Source organism: Olea europaea, chromosome 6, assembly GCF_002742605.1.
Source record: "Olea europaea var. sylvestris chromosome 6, O_europaea_v1, whole genome shotgun sequence".
NCBI classification, from domain to species: Eukaryota; Viridiplantae; Streptophyta; class Magnoliopsida; order Lamiales; family Oleaceae; genus Olea; species Olea europaea.
Genome location: NC_036242.1, coordinates 26,538,843 through 26,556,681, shown reverse-complemented (window position 1 = coordinate 26,556,681; position 17,839 = coordinate 26,538,843). Strand labels below are relative to the sequence as shown.

The window sequence follows — 17,839 nt, the reverse complement described above, 5'->3', positions numbered from 1 at the left end:
AAATTAAGTCTATGTAATGTTTATTTTTGTTATTAAAGTGTCCATCAAAGCATGGTATTAATCTATCAAAAGTATAGTTGTAGTTGGTAGTCAACAACATGGTTGTAATCCTTTTGTATCTTATATGTATTGGCAGCCGGTTATAATGAAGATCGTAGCTCATTTTTGTCTTTAAGTTTTCATCTTTTTCATCCTCTCTGTGATAAAATTCCTTCAATATCTACATATTTGAATTAGATTTTTGGCATCGGAGAATGGTTTTAAGTGATGGAAAATGTTTGAGTGCAGAAAATCACAGCTTTCTTCTCTTTGCAAAAACAATGGATATGTTGAATATTCTCGAGGAATTTACAAACTATAGAAAATATAGGTATTTAAGGCTATACAGATGGTCCATGATGATGGATCATCGAGACGCATGGTTAAGGACTTCTAGCATGGGAATGATATCTGTGTTCTTATTGGGTGCAAAAGCTGGTGGACTAGGTAAACTTGACAGCTGTTGGCACCGTCTTATTTTATGAAAGCGATTGGAATCAAACTTTAGACTTACAAGAAATGGACAGAGTTCATCATCTGGGTTAAACTAACGACATTTCTATTTATTCACTTGACTTTTGAACATACAGGGAAGGAAGAAAATTTGCGGCGAGCTAGCCAGTAACATGATGCATTGATAGATAGAAGAAGAAAGGAGCTACAGAGGGCATACGAATTGATGCAGAGGGAGATGCATCTTTGGATGAATTAACTGACCAGAGTGATATGGTACTGAATATGAGCCCACCTATGCTGATAAAGCAAAGTTCAATAATAAAAAGGGAAAAACAACCTCGGACAAGAAAACTCAACTGAAACCAAGGGCTCAAAAAACTTCGAAGTGCAGTTTTCGAATGAAAAAGTTAGAAGATAAATTACACCAATTAAAACATACTAGTTCAATCAAATTCAAAGAAGCAAGAGCAAAACTATAGAGCATTATTTATGACTTTCATCATAATTGGCTAATAAATACAGAGGTATTTCTCAATATGCATCACTTTCAATCTATTTCTGTATTTGAATTAGATTTTCGCCATCCTAGAGTGTGTTCCATGTTACGGAAAATGTTTGTGTGCATAAAATCACTATTTTCTTCTCTTTGCACAAATGGCAAAATTATTGAATATTCTAGAGGACTGTATGAACTATAGAAAATATAGGTATCAACAAACTATCCAAGAAGATGGGTCGAGATATGATTAGGAACTTACAGCATAGGAATGATATGTTTATGTTCTTGTTGAGTATAAGAGCTGGTGGAGTGGGTCTAATCTTCATAGCTGCTGACGCTGTCTTATTTCTGGAAGAGATTGAATCCATCTTAAACTTTGGGTTTATGGGTAACAGACAGAGTTCATCAGCTGGGTCAAACTAAGAAAATTTCTATCCCTCCCTTGATTTGTAAAGAGACAGTTGAGGAAAAAATCTTGCAGAGAGCTAGTTAGAAAAACACGGTGCAAAGGGCATATGGATTGATGCAGGGCGATTCATCTTTGGAGGAATTTACAAGCCTAAATTGCAGGGTACTTAATCCGAGCATGCTAATGCAGATAAAGCTAAGTCCAATAATAAAAAGAGGAAAGCAGCCTCGAACAAACAAACTCAACCTAAACCAAGGGCTCAAAAAACGACGACTCCTTGTCTCCTAGAACATTGCCAATTGACTATGAGTTGGATGACTTCCCTAATAACATGGATTAGTGGACACACCACAACAAAGACCGACGAGGTTGAAGAGGCCCAAAAAGAGTGTTAACGAGAATATTGAGGTATTTACAGCTACCCCTACCACTGTTCAAGTCCAGAATCATTTGCTAGAAAAAATGTGTAAATGGCTCAATTTTCGGTGGGATCTGTTGGTCCAATTTGAAATATCAAAATTGATTTGTGTTCTCCTCCGTTAGAACATCGAAATCATATATTTACTTGCCGAAAATGAAGCTTGGATGAATGAGAAATTAGAGCTCAAAGTTGATCATTGGAGATGGTTTATATGGGAAAATTGGATTTGTCCCACATAGAAAAATGAAGAAAGCATAAACCACTTTATATATGACTACACATTAAAAAGGAGTAATCATGTGTAGCATAGAGGCTCTTTCCACGTGTGCATAGGGGGGTGCAAATCAAGGACCGAAATAACTTTCGGACCTTGAACTTGTGTGTGGGCGCGACCTATGTGCATAAATGTCACATCGAATGGAGCAAAAACTGGCACGTTTGGAGTGTTCATGTTTTGCAATTTTTTTTTTTTTTTTTTTTTGCTTTCTCTAACTGACTTTTGAGTTTCTGAAACTGCTGTGAAGTTGGTCTGTCTGCATACATAATCTCATTTTCTGTCAGTATCGTCTTGGTGGTGATATTGTTCGGATACTAATCAGCTCGTCGGAGTAGTATCTGTGGTGTTCAGATCCTACTGGTTTTAAACAGATGCTCGAATTAAATCTCAAACACTTACAGTGAGGGAGCGAATCTGTTTTAAGAAAACTGTGCTCACACAGGCCTCGAGTTGAAAGTTTATCTGTTATTTATTTAATTCCTGGATTTTATCTATTTTTGCAATTTATTCTTGTGCTTTATATAATTTACAATTTTAGTATTTTTGTCATTCTATTTATGCTTTAAATAAAATCAGGTTAACGAAAGAAACGAAATACAGTTTCTTCAAAATTTTCTGAATACTGCATATACAGTAAACTATTACAAATACGGTATGCTATTGCAAATACAATATGCTGTTTCAAATATGGTATACTGCATATACAGTAAGCTGTAACTATGATAATTTATATACACAGTGTGCATAAATACGATATGTTACATATACAGTATACATAAATCCAATGTGTAAATTGCATATGCAGTATGAATGAATATGATTTCATCCACTAACACTTTATTCCAACATCATTAACTGCATAGGCTCGAGCCATAAATACGATATGTTGCATATACAGTATACATAAATCCAATATGTAAATTGCATATACAGTATGAATGAATCCGATTTCATCCACTAACACTTTATTCCAACATCATTAACTGCATAGGCTCGAGCCTTAACTTGGTGGTGGTCTCTGACTATGAGCTGTCAAATATATAGCAAGGAAGGACTCATCAAGTGGTGATAATCAGCTGCAACACGTCTGCCCCGAGTGCTTATTCAAGTTATGCATGGCAGTCGAAAATGGGCACTAGTAGAGAATAGCTGAACTCGAACTACATTGAAGCCCGAGTTGTATAATAGTGATGCGCAGATTATTTGCTTCCATATTCTATACCAGAAATATAGTGCTAATATATAGTTAGAATTACACACACACACACAAATAATAATAATAATAATTTGACAGAATCTCACAAGAGTAAACTCACAACTCCTCATTGCTTTTCATTCTCTCAATTTTCAATACCATGGTTAAGTTAGGACACACCAAATGGCATGTCGAACACATGCAAACATGTGCGTAGTGTGTGCTAGGAAAGTGTTAGTTGCAGTCAGAAATTTCAAATAGGTTACCAATTGTGTCACACAAATGAAACGAGCCTATACAAATTGTTGGATGTGTATTGAGCACCAAAGATAACCCAGGATCGGTTTTTACCAACTTCCAACACCACAAGTTGACAACAATGACCCAAGACAATTAGGGCTGGAGCGAGGATTTGTGCTCAGTGCGAGCAGCATTTTTCGACGCCACTTCGAGGTTTTGGTCATAGATTTAATGATGATAAAAAAAATAAAACAATATTACAACAATACTAAAAACGGCATAATTTATATATTAAACTTGTTCCTTGTGAGTTTTCATATTTTTATATCGTCTACAATAACTTCATTATCGAACTTCAAAAATATATATTTCTCTACATAAACAATTGTGCTATCTTTCATCCACTGATTATCCATCCGATTGCACAATCTATCCTTTATAATGCTCAATGCAGAAAAGACTCTCTCCACAGTAGCGGTAACAACCGTTAAAGTCAAAAGTCTATAAACCAATGAATATACCTTATCTTTCTTTGTCAAAACTAACTTTTTCGCAAGATCACCAAGGTCATTCAACCCTTCAAACTCTTTGTTAGAGTGTATGTCAAAAATATAAGTCTCAAGTTAATCATTAAGTACAATGACATCTATTAAAGAGAAATCTAATGGATAAAACTCAACAAGTCTAATCAAGCTTTTCTTGTCAAAAGAAGAAAATGAATCTTGTGGACATAAACAAGCTACACAAAAGAGCAACTATGTATTTACCTCTGAGAAACGATCATTCAATTCTTGAAGTTGTAAATCGATGACAGAGTAGAACAAATCTACTTGGTAATGATGTCAATTTTAATTTCTGGAGAATTACGTTGAGGGAGACCATGAAGTACAAGGCGTACAAACATATCATCCATGTTGGGTACATGAATGTAATGTTGTTGACAAAAAGAATATACTTCTTCCAAAAAGGAGTCACACCCTTTGTCTCTTATTATTTGGAGTCAACGTTTGCACAATCTCACCAATTGCATTGCATTCATAATATCTTGATCTTTCCTTTGCAATGCTTTGACAGTTCATTTGACATTCCCAAGACACTTCTCATCAACTGTAAATTAAATGCAAAATCAAATTTTTGTATCGACTCCAATAAATTTGTTGCATCAGATCTTTGATCACAAGAACAAGATTTATCTTCAACGATCATTGCAAGTACATCTAAAACAGAAGAGAACATGGCAAGCAAGTTGATCAAAGAATTATAATGTGAACTCCATCGTGTATCACCAGAGCGCTAAAGGGTCGTTTCTTGATTAAGTCCCCATCCACTTAAAATTTCACATTTTTCCAATGCCTCAACAATAAAGTCTAATTGTTTTTCTCGAAGAAGATCACAATGTTTGGAAGATGTTCCAATAGTATTTATCACGTCCCCAACCCCACAAAAGAAGTTAGTAATAAGGATGTTCTTCTTTGCCACAGCCACAAGCGCAAGTTGGAGTTGATAAGCAAAACAGTGAATGTAAAAGGCACATGAGCTCTCCTTCAAAATGAGTGTTTTCAGACCATTAAACTTACCTTGCTTATTACTTGCTCCATCAGAACCTTGTCCTCTCAATCTAGACATGCTCAAGTTATATCAAGAAAATACCTTATCAATTGCGGCCTTAAGTGATAGAGCCGTGGTACTTGTAACATGTTCAATCCCTATGAAGCGTTCATTGACATGCCCATTATTGTCTCAATAACGTAAAACAATAAACATTTGCTCCTTCATTGACACATCACGAGATTCATCAACTAGAATAGAAAATAGTAAGTCGCCAACATCTTTGATAATAACATTGATCGTTTTAATAGCACAAGCATTTACTATATCCTTTTGAACATCAGGTGATGTCAATTTGCAATTGTGAGGAGCATTTCCCAATGTGACGACATCAATAACTTCATTATGAGCAGCCAAAAATTGCAATTGCAGTAAGAAGTTACCTGGATTGAGAGAATCCTCATATTCATCATGATCTCGAAATGAGTGCCCTTGTCGCAAAAGAACTCGAACACAATTAATAGATGCATTAAGACGTGTAACATATACACTTATTGCTTGTTCTGACTATTTGTAGAAAACTGATTGAATGTGTTGCTCTTGACTTATCAACAATTCACACTTAATGCGAGCTTAATTATGTGCACTATCATGAAGTCCAACATGAGTATGAAGCTTTTTTTTTTTTATCTTTCCAATATGTAAAACCTTCGCCAACAAAAGACTCACCTCCACCTTGCTTTCCAGAACTTGTTCTGAAAAGATAACAATACAAACAATAAGCAGCATCCTTCTCTACACTATACTCCAACCAGCTATCGAAATCTTTAAACCACAAAGGATTGAATCGTCTAATTGTTACTCCAAATTATCATTTTGGAAAGTCATGATCTTGGAGCTGACAAGGACCCTTTAACATATATGCTCTTCGAACTTCATCTCGGATGTTAGCATTGTAATCCAAAATAGGTATCCTTAGACCAGGATCAGTTGGAAGTTTTGTGACGTCAAATTTCACATTATTCGATACCCTTCATCAACGTTATCTACGTTCTTTTTTCGTTAAAAGTATCTATTCATTTGATAGCTGGATTTAAACATTTGATATCCAATTATTATTGGGAGTGAGTAAAAATAATTCATAATGACAAAAGGATCATAAATTCACAATTTCAGTTTGCAGTGCAATTCACATTTCACAATCCAATTCACAATTCCACATTATCAATCCAATTTCACAATATCAATTCACCTTCAAATTCGCAATTTCACAATGCAATTTATACTATTTCACAATCCAATTCACAATTTCACATTATCAGTCCAATTTCACAATATCAATTCACCTTCCAATTCGCCATTTCACAATGTAATTTATACTATCAATCCATTGAAATCACATTTCACAATGCAATTCACAATTTCACATTATTAATCCAATTTCACAATATCAATTCACCTTCCAATTCACAATTTCACAATGCAATTTATACTATTTCCAAATCTTAAGCAACTGGAACTTACAATTTCACACAATGGTTCGCAATTTCCAATCCAGAGCAGGTACCAGTGACGGTTCCAAAATCGAAAGCTAGTGTTGCACTTGTCGAATGCAGTGGAAGTTAGCAAGTATTATTCCGCTCAATCCCAACTATTTCTGCTAAGTTACTTCTTCTCAAACTACAAATTCATGCTAGCTTGAAATATGCAGTATCCCTTAGCTGGACAAAACCATTAGTAAGGTAAAAAGCCAGGGAAGAAAGCTCTGAGGTTAAAAGAAGACCAGTACTGGATGGAAGCGGAGAAGTCTGCTGTCCGTGCCTCTTTGAGCAATCGAAGTCCAAAGTGCTATATTTATTTCATATGTGAAAGACAAAAAAAAAAAAATTACAATAGACACAAATCAAAATAACAACAAATAAGGGGGAAAAATCAAAATCACTATGCTGAAAAAATTGAAATTGGAGGCTGAAATTGAAATTAAAATCAAAATCACCTTCTTCGTTCTTCTGGCGGCTTCTTTAGTTCTTCTTCTTTTGTTGGGCTGGCAGGCGGTTGAAGTGTTGAACTGTTCTGCAGTTCAGCTATTCAGGTGGCAGCAGACGGCGGTTGGATATTAAAGTTGCGTTGGGGAGGGGGATTGGGTTTTGGACTTTGAGGTTACTACTTACTAGGTCGGAGATTAGAGCCCCTAATCTAGGAGATGCTGGCTGCCGGTGGACTAAAACTAGAAGTCGACGACTACGAGTCAGATTGGCGAGAAGTAGGGCGAGAGTCGAGAGAGATGCGATTCAGGCAAGGGTTTGGTTTTGATTTCAATGAAAATGGGTTAATTGAATCAACATTCTGGGTCTGGGTCAGTAAACGGGTCATGGGCTGTGGGCAATTGGGCTTACATCTGAGTTGGAGATTGAACCAAGCTTTACAAAAAATAAAAATAAAAAAATGGGCCTACTTTAGCCCAAAAGTTCAGTGCGGGCAGGACTTAATGGAGCTCCACCCCCTGAAGACAATAATCAAGCTTCCACTTCACATTGCCAATGAGATATTTCACTTAGAAAATCACAAATGTGCTAGAAATCTTATTTAATATCACCACTAAGATAGGAATCACAAAGAGACAGAAAGAGTAGAAGGAAGAACACGTAGAGGCCGGCCGAAAATGAGAGGCTGTGAGAACGTCTCTCACTTAAAGAGAAAGATACCAATATATCTTGTAACCATTGGCTCAAATAAGGTAAGTATAGGCAGGTTAACCAATGGGTCAAATTAGAGGCCCAAAAGATAGTTAAATAGGCTCACATGTTTTTCTCTCAATTAATGGTCATCCAAGGAAGTGGATTGGGCCACGAGCAACACTAAAATATTTAGGTTGCTTAAAGTGGCCCAATTAACCTTTGGGTCATATCGTTTTGAATGTAGTGTTAGATTCCCGTTCAATCATTTGGCTAAGCCGACTGAAAAAATAAACCGAGTAACATCATAGCTCGGGGGAGGTCATTTGACAACAAATTGCCCAACACAAACTTATTAGATAAGTCCAGATTGTTTTTTATTGATATATTAGTAAACCTAGTCACGAGCATGCGTTGCCACCCTCAGTCCTAGCGTGAAAGTGTTGGTGGCCTTAAGTTAATTAGTTTTCATCACGTCTTTAATTCTTTATATGAGTGAGGTTAAACTATTTTGTGAATTCAGAATTTGCAACGATTAATTTACTTTTTGCTTACTTTTGTTGCGTGTTGAAGTGGGGAGATGAATGAATTGTACATGGTTATATTTTTAAATTTCAATTAAGTTATTAATTATTCACCAACTAAATCTGATAACAGCAGATTTTTAACCATATTGTATAATTTTGATGTGTTTTTAGAGTATTACTTTTTTGAATAAGTTTGACAAGAAATAATTTCCGTCGTGCCTAGAAACCAGTAATGGAATAATAGTACTCTGAATTCTAAATTAGATCAGTCACATAAAATTGAAGAGTAATTATGTATGCTGAGAAACAACTTAAAATCATTACTACTTGAATAAGTATTCAAATTCTCAATTTTACAAACAACATGAAGTCATTACAACAACTTGAAACAAGGATAGGAAACAAATTTAATATTGTTAACCAGATGAACAATCCAAATCAACTCTATTATTCAGTCATGAATAATAGACAAGCATTTTCAATCTCAAATTTCTTATCATGAATAATTTGAACAAAATAATTCCTCAATATCTGAAAACCACTAAAGAATTTTGTGAGATTTCATATATTTCATTGATAAATTCTAAACAGTACAAGAAAAGGGGCGGACCCACATGGGACCATGTAGGGTCAAATGACCCCACAAAATTTTTGGATTTTTTTTTTTTTTATATAACCTAACAACTACCCGCTGCCAATTGCCAAACCCAATTTCCCAATAGTAGCCCACACTTATGAAAGCCCAAATTCAATCATTATATCCATATCCATAATCCCATAATCCATTTACTGATTTACCCAAAACCAATCCAACTTATATAATGAGTTACAATATTTCCACTTTCCAGATTTCTCTTCGCCATCGGCCCTCCACCCGGCCGTCCCTCAACGGCTTAGCCCCCTGCTATATAGTTCCACCCCTGCTACTACTTAACTACGGACTATGGTGAAATTTTGAAAAAGGTATGTACTATGTACGGTTTGGATCTGTATGTTTAAAATTGATGAATTGAAAATGGATGAAAGTATTTACTAATTTGGTATGAAATAATGGAAATATGGAATTGATCTTTTACAATTTGGGAACAATCATTTAAAATTACAGTTTAAAATTTTCATTGTCGTGGAGCTGCCGAGCTGGAAAAGTGGAAATATTAGAATCCATTCTCAAAAGTAAAATCTAAATTCCAATTCCAAGTAAGTAATGACTTTCTCTAACTTGGTGATTTAGATTTTTTTATGGAATTAATTGTTGAATGTTACGTTTTGATGAAAATGAAATATAGTATTTATTTATTTATTAGTGTATTGAGTTTGTTTTTTTAACGGTCATGGAAAAATATTTTAAACAAAAATCCGAATGTTCGAGTGGAGGGCAAACTATTGCTGAAACGAGTATTCAAAAAAAAAAAAAAAATGGCCAAGAAGAATCAGATACTAGGAGTCAAAGAGATGTTCGGGATAAAATTGATTTAGCACAACTGCCTTCGGATCCTGGATTAAGAACTCCAATTGCAAAAGGTACAATATTGATATTCCCAATATGGATGATATTTATGTTTATACCTCTAAGCCGTTCACAGCGTAACACTCAAGAAATGACAAATATACATCATTTTCGTGAGGATTTCTTCTATGCTATCATCGATATGCAAATTCAAGAGTTGAATGATCGTTTCTTTGAGGTAAATAGTGACTTACTCCTTTGTGTTGCATGCTTGTGTCGGATAATTCATTTTCTGCTTTCGACACGAACAAGTTAATTCAATTGTGTGAGTATTATCTCAAAGATTTTAAACTAATAGAGGTCTTGGCACTTGAAGAGCAAATTCAGACATATATTATTGATATGCACCCTCATGAAGATTTTGAAGGGTTACGAGACCTTAATCATCTTGTAGAAAAGTTGGTTACGACGAAAAAAATGAGGTGTACCCATTAGTTTACAGGCTTATAACATTGGCGTTAATTCTTCTAGTTGCTACTGCTACGGTAGAGAAAGTATTTTCTGCAATCAAGGTTGCCAAGAATCGAATGCGTAATCGGATAGGAGATCAATGGTTAAGTGATATTTTGGTTGTATATGTTGAAAACGATGTACTTGATAATATTGATAAGGATGTAATTTTACGACTAATGTTTTGAAAATTAGCCCGGTCATTGACCCGAAAAGTTGAAGGGTCAAAATGTTCAACCGAGATCGAACCGAATGCAATAAATACATATAAAAATAATGAAATACTATGAAAACAATAATTTTTAAAAAAAATTCTCATATTAATAATTTGTTAATTAGATTAATTATTCTATAACTTGTTAACATTTAGTTTATGAAACTATTGGAGAGAAGTGTATCTATAAATTGCACTATCCCTCGTTGAAAGTTTATAAAACCATTTGAGAGAAGTGTATCTATAAAAGGAGCTTGTCATCAAATATCTCTACGGGCCTTTGAATGGTTCAGTCATAAGCTATTAACCAAGCATTATTGGCTTAATTCCCATTTTACTAGTTGAACAGATTGGGCGGGCCAGTTTTGATAACATTTTATACGACGTTTTTAGAGCATGAAAACGTGTAGGCTACAATTATAGTAGCATATTGCTTTATTTTCATTAATGATATGTTGTTCGAAAAAATTTTGAATTTTCATTTTTGACCCCACATTTCGAAATGTCTGGGTCTGTCCTTGCACAAAAACAAATATATAGGAAAGTAAACTAAACTTCCTATAATTTCTCATTCAATAATGCCCTAACATCTATCCTCTAACATCTCTCTTATATTATGCTAATTAAGTCCATTATAGATAAAGGAATACAACAAATTATAGGCATTTTCCACACTCTTCCTATATAATGATTTCTAACTTGCTAACACGTGGATAGAAAGTAGGTTTTGACACACGTTTGATAAGAAAATGGGCTAGATGTTCCCTTCTAGAAATAAATTGCATGCTAATCTGTTTTCTTTTAATCTTCTCTTCGATACAATGTCTATCAATTTAACATTCTTCGTCGTATCATGTTGAACAGGATTGTGAAGCCTTGTTAATTTCCTCTTGATGAACACATAATTCCTTAGAAATAACTTTTAACCAAAATAACTTAATAACGTCTTGAGCCATTGCTCTAAGCATGGGTTCAGCACTTGATCTAGCTACCATAGTTTGTTTTTAACCTATCCAAGTAACCAAGTTCCCTCCAACAAATGTACAAGACCCACATGTGGACCATAGGAGAGTAAATATTTGCAGGAGAATGTTAAAATCGCAGAATTTGCGAAGTGTAAACTGAATATTACTATTATAAACTAGGAAAGGACCCGGATTTTAGAAATGATTGATCTTGATAATTCTTGATCAAAAAAGAAGTTTTTTTCTTAAGTAGTTCGCATAATGCCCGAACTGTGTGCCTCTTCTGCTTGAAACCTGATCCACAGAGGCCTCTCCATGAGACTGGGATGATAAGAGTTTGGGCATCTCATGGAATGCTCTTATTAATTTGAGAAGAATAATCATGTGAGAAAAATCCAATCGCATTTGGTAAATATCCTGATGATTTGCTTAATATTTAATGACAATAAATAAATTTTTATCTTTTTTAGTTCTATGTAAATCAAATGAATAAATTTTTTGGGCACCACAAAAACATGTCAGAGAGATTAACTGTTTCTTCATATTTTGAATTATGTTTGCATCGTCTTACAATGTGTTCAGGTTATGAAAACTCTCAAGAGATGAAGCTTATGAGCTTGTCTATTGCACCACAAAAAATTATGTTCTGATATTGTAGCCCTTTTTTTTTTTTTACGGGAAGCAGGATGGAGATCGTGTCACTTGCTTCTTTTGCTACCAATTCTCAAGTCCTTCGGCGCTGGGTAGATTGTATGCTGTTTTGCAGTTACTTATCTTTATGGGAATTTATTTCATGATCCAAAAAACTAAAATCGAGTTGGAGAAGGGGAGAATTCCAGTACAAACAAACTGCACCAAGCCTACATTAGTTGAATTCTTGGTTTACAACTAAAATTTTACAATAAGAAAAGAAATGCACAAGTGCCCTTGAAAGTTCAGTTTCCTGTGCCTAATTCATTTCTATGTCCTCTTCCGGATGATCATGATCTCTCAAGGTGGCTTGTGCATTCATTAAAACTTGAAAATCAGAGAAATATTATTCAATCTTGAATTAATCAGATGACCTCGAGATTATGATCTGCTGATACTTGATTTTGCTCCTGCGCCATCATTTTTCTCATTTTCATAGCCCACTTGATCCACCCCACAACATGATCATATAATCCAAGAGCAATGTATATCCCAATCCCTCCAATAATTCCATTTGATATGGAATAAGTTAGAGGCATTAGAATCATGGTGAAAAATGCTGGCACTGCCTCCCTAATATTGTTCCAATCTATATCTTTAACCACTTTCATCATCAGCACTCCAACCATTACTAGAGATGGACCTATTGCCCATGGAGGTACACTAGTGAGCAAAGGACTGAAAAACAACGATAACCCAAAATATATTCCGATGATCACGGCTGTTAATCCAGTTCGACCTCCTTCTCGGATCCCAGCTGATGATTCGATGTAGGTGGCGATCGGAGAAACTCCAAGAGCTGACCCCACAACGGTTGAGCCTGCATCTACCATGTATGCCATGTATTCCCCCTCAAAAACTCCTTCCTCATTTACAAAACCTCCAATTTCTGCCATGGTATACAATGTACCAGTGGTGGCTAGCACATCTACATATAACAATGTCACTAGAGCCACCCAAACTTCACTCCTGTTGAAGTTAGTTAAGCTAATTATCCCAGCAGTGGACCTAATTTTATGGAAATCAATTACTTTCTTAAAGTACTTATAATTTGAATCTCCAAGTGGGGTATTAGGAAAAATTGTCACATTAGTGCCTCTAATCCATGAAATTAATGTAACAGTAAGTATTCCATATATCATGCTACCTTTAATATTCTTCATTAAACCATAAGACATGATTAAGAATCCCAATGAGCCAAGCCAGAAAGTTGGACTTTGCATTTTCCCTCCAGTGCAGTCCCCAGTTACTGGATTTGTACTCTTGCAAGCAGTGATTGTTAGCAATGTTGATGGGTCGGAGCCGATCAGGCCCACACCCTGGTGGGCCTGTAGGCCTACAAATGCAATGAAAAGCCCAATGCCTGCAGCACAAGCCAGACGAACCGGCTGTGGGATGAACCGAGCCAGCTTTGCGCGAAGCCCAAAAACAGCAATGGCTAGAAATGCACAGCCTTCAACTAAGACTACAGCCATAGCAGTCTTGTAAGAAATGGAGCCAGACCCATGGAAGCCCACCAAGTTGTAAGCCAAGTAAGCATTTGGGCCCATACCTGGAGCCAGGCCTAATGGAAGGTTGGCAAATAAGCCCATGGCAAATGACCCTATCATAGATGACAAGGCTGTAGCAATAATAAGGTCATTCTTGATCTTGGAAAGACAGTTCTGGTAACCTGCATTAGGTTTCAGCATGCAATCTGAACTAGCAGTTTGATTCACAGACACAGAGCAATCGGAAACCGAACACGTCCCACCGGAGTCGGCGAGGATGGTAGCATTAACAGTTATAATATATGCCATGGTGAGAAAAGTGGCAGTGCCGGCGCGCAACTCCCTACTGAGACAGCTCTTTCTTGCCTCCAATTTGAAAAACTTCCCAATAATGCTCTTTGAAACTGCTTCATCTATGCATTTTCCCATTCTTTTCCATGGCTTGCTTATTGTGTTGCAGAATCCACCACCCATTCTTGCACACATTTCTCTCCCCATCTCTCTCTAGAGTGTTTATTATGCAATCATATAATAGATGAGTATTGAGTGATGACGTTTTATCGTAAGTTTTGAGTTTATGTACATGTGAAATAAAGCTGCCTATGGGATTTTATATTGGTCTAATGTGCTTCATGCAGACTGATTTTCACTAAATTGCAGATATTGCAAAGAGAGAGAAAAAATAATAATAAAAAATCATGTCTTTTGAGGAATTGGGTTGTTGCTAAAGATGGAAGGTATAATTAGGGCATCCAATTAAATTTAGCACTACGAGGGAAACTTTTTTACCTTGATTTTCGTACCTTATGACATGTTAAAACTGCTTGATAAGAAAGAATACTGCTTGAAAATCTAATTTGTTTTCATGAGCAATACTACATGGTAGTTTATAAAACATTAAAAAGATTCTCGTTCAAAAAGGTATTTTGATATCATTAGAGCATGTTAGAAGATGAAGAGTAGATCAAAATTAATATGACATTGTTGAGTTGTCAAGGATTTAATTAATTTGCGAACTTTCACCAGATAAAATACTCAATTAAAGGTAATGGAGCGACAAAAATCTCCATATAATCCACTCGAATTAAATAAAAATAAAATTTATTTTTTTGTCATAATACTTTTATTCGTGGAAGTCTTTAGTAATGCTAAGATTTGGGCACGATATACAAAGATTTCTGCAATCATCATGAATTTTATTGAGCTCTCAACTATTTTCAATCGTTTTGAATCTTTGGTTAATTGGTTCTTGACCAAACTTCATGACTATTAGACCTTAGCAAATTTGATTAGGGTTAATTTATCATATATCTTTTATTGTTGGAAGAAAACCTCAATTTCAGTTAATATTTTTCCAGGAAAGTGAATAGAGATTAAAAGAGATCGTTTTTTTTTTTAATGTTTTCTACTAATGCTAGTATTTCAAATATCATGTTAAATCGCTATTCTTGAGTTTAGAATTTTAAAATGGTCGACCAAAGTAAATATAATATGAAGTCATCATGTTTCTATGCTCTATGTGACACATTAGTTACAACGGCCAAATTTAAAACTAATTATAACACCAATTGTTTGTTGTCCTATTATTTAATATAACATATATATTTGATGCTGCTGAGAAAAAAATCTCATCATATCTCTTTTTCTTGTCTCTTATTTCATTTCATATAGAGAAAATAATGAAAATAATTTTTTAAAATTAGAAAATAAATAATAATAATAACAAAGCCAAGAATGATTGAAGGTTGAAATTGACTGGTTTGGTACTAGTCCTTGTCAATTAAACATTGACCAATTGATGCCAAAAGACGAAAGAAATGTCTTAAATTTAGTGATTTTATTACACCCACCAAAGATCGGTCCTTGGATGTTTTTTGGCCAAACCCATTAGAAAATGTACTTTCATGATTTCAAATATTTTTGTTGAAAGACAACCAGATTCCCATTATGTAGAACCCTAGTTGAAAAATCGAATCCAATCTTTGAATCCATCGTATTCATCATGTGGCCTAACTTGCTTAAATTACGATCGTAAGCAAAGTCATTAAACAAGTAGTGGGTTTTTGTAAGGAAACAATGACAACCTTTTTAACATTTTTAAATAAATAGTGTGTATGCTTTAATCGTTACAAAAAATGTCGCATGATGATAAGATTTTGTTCGGCTTTCATTTGTTAAAATTCATTTTTCTTCAAACTTATTTTTATTAATCACACATTTCATTGTACGGGAGGTTGGGCTGTGGGAATTTGCCTGTGTGATGGCACATTATTAAATATTTTCTATGAGGTGTAGAGGGAGTTCTTGGGTATTACTTTGGGATCTGTCTAACATTAGTAGGTAACAAATTGAAAGGCAGGAGATGTTAGTTTGGAAGGGTCTGTCTGGTATGAATTAAAATTAAATAGGGATGTTGCGGTTCGAGATTTGGTCGTGGTTTTTGGGGCGGTGGCGGCAACATTTGGTTCACGAAGGGATGGGATGTTTGAGCCCGTGGTGGCGGAGGCTTTGGCTCTATAGCTGGTCTTTCTTTTGCCACTATATTCGAATATCAGTTGAAGAATGCGATGTCCATCAACTTGTTAAAGAATTTTAACTGTTCTGATAAAGAGGAAACAACCAATGCGAAACCAAAAAAAAAAAAGGCCTTAAAATGTGTTGATTCTGAATAGTACTTGCGGATTTTGGAAGTCAATCCATAGATTTTGCATAACAAATTCAACAAGAAAGAAGGATGCTACACAGTCAGGGTAGAGCCTACCACTTTAATACAACTTTTTTGATCCCGTTGGAGGGGGAGACCCAATATTATACCAGCATCTCTTTCGATTCTTCGGTCATCCAGAGGCGGTGGCCTCTCCTGTTGTTTCGCGCTATAAGACAAGACGGCTATGGTTGTCCTAAGAAGCTATGACAATCATGCGAGGGCTGAATACTGTGCACCTCACAATGAGGTGTGTTAGCATTTTTGTTGTAATTTTTTATTACATAAGGGTCTCACATAGGGCCCATTTCATCATGAGAACCTGCAAAGAGTCTGGTAAAATCAGCCTGACATCTTAGCATTTTTGTTTAAAGAAACTTGAATAGCAAATTTTAAGAAATTGGAAATAAAGCCATGAATTAAATTGAAATATCAGACTGTTATTTTAGTTAAATAATAAAAAAGGAAATAAAAAATAATCAAGAACGACAAACCTCGCGAAATTGCAATCGTTTCATCCTCTCAAAGTTTGATCTATTTCAGTATACTAAAACATGTTATCAAAGTTATTTACGAGACGTAAAATACAGTTTAAAAAAGTGAAGAAACCCTTATCCTATTAATGGTCCATCCCAAGAAATTAACCGTGCGTACTTGCATTACTCCTCGTTTCTTGTAAGATTCCAATTACTGATTAATTAGAATAAGGATTAATATAATAATCATGCTTTTTTTCATTGCACTGTAATAAAAGAGGCTGACACATCTTTATGGGAATATGTACAAAGTTAGTGGAAAATACAAGAAAAATATTTGGGATTATCGTAATTTAGACATGTCTTTTCTATCTGATAAATATATTTTTATTGCATGCGTAAATCACTTCATTTTCTAATGTTATTGTGACTTTTGATCCTAAATGGGTTATTCTTTTAAGACAAACATGGTTGAATTATTTCTTGTTTCATTTGCTCAGTTCAATTTATATAGAATTCTCTCTCTTTTCTTGCTCACTAGCACCAAGGAGGGGTCTGGTTGAAGTCTCGAAGTCGAACCACTTGTCACAACTTGAAATTGCGCTAAAAGTGACCAAAACTTAGCAACAAATATATACGAAACTGATCTCCTAAACATCGGTGACATGACACATCATTTAATTGGTAAATTATCCGTACATGTTAATAATAACCAAATTCCATATTATGCTGTTAACAATATCCATTTCCCTATTCTTCTTATTTTTACTAAAAATATCTAGTGGTATTGAGCAATTTGGAAGATAATTATATATAAATTTTGGGTCAACTCGTTCAACGCTCTCATGTCTAGACATTTGTCAATTGAGTTAATCAAATAAACACGTTCAACTTATCTAGTTAGGTAAATAGAGATTTCAAATCTCCAAACTCGACAATTCATCGAGTTGATACATTACCTCCACCACTTTAAGAAAAACTTTTAAATGACAGATAAGACATTTTTCACTTTGAATATTTTCATTATTTTATTTATCCATTCATTTATTTCAACAAA

The 17,839-nt window shown here is 34.9% G+C and overlaps 2 protein-coding genes across 2 annotated transcripts; both read right to left on the bottom strand.

Moving 5' to 3' along the window:
* Positions 1 to 3,236: 3,236 nt before the first annotated feature.
* LOC111395326 lies at positions 3,237 to 4,449 on the bottom strand. Its single transcript, XM_023021307.1, has 4 exons — positions 4,404 to 4,449; positions 4,304 to 4,362; positions 3,914 to 4,153; positions 3,237 to 3,317 (listed from the first exon to the last, which is right to left on the bottom strand). The coding sequence occupies exons 1-4, from the start codon at positions 4,447 to 4,449 to the stop codon at positions 3,237 to 3,239; spliced, it is 426 nt and encodes a 141-aa protein (XP_022877075.1).
* A 7,743-nt stretch (positions 4,450 to 12,192) lies between these two features.
* LOC111396287 (adenine/guanine permease AZG2-like) lies at positions 12,193 to 14,332 on the bottom strand. Its single transcript, XM_023022675.1, has one exon. It carries the CDS (start codon positions 14,098 to 14,100, stop codon positions 12,478 to 12,480), a length of 1,623 nt encoding a protein of 540 aa, XP_022878443.1. The 5' UTR covers positions 14,101 to 14,332; the 3' UTR covers positions 12,193 to 12,477.
* Positions 14,333 to 17,839: the final 3,507 nt, after the last annotated feature.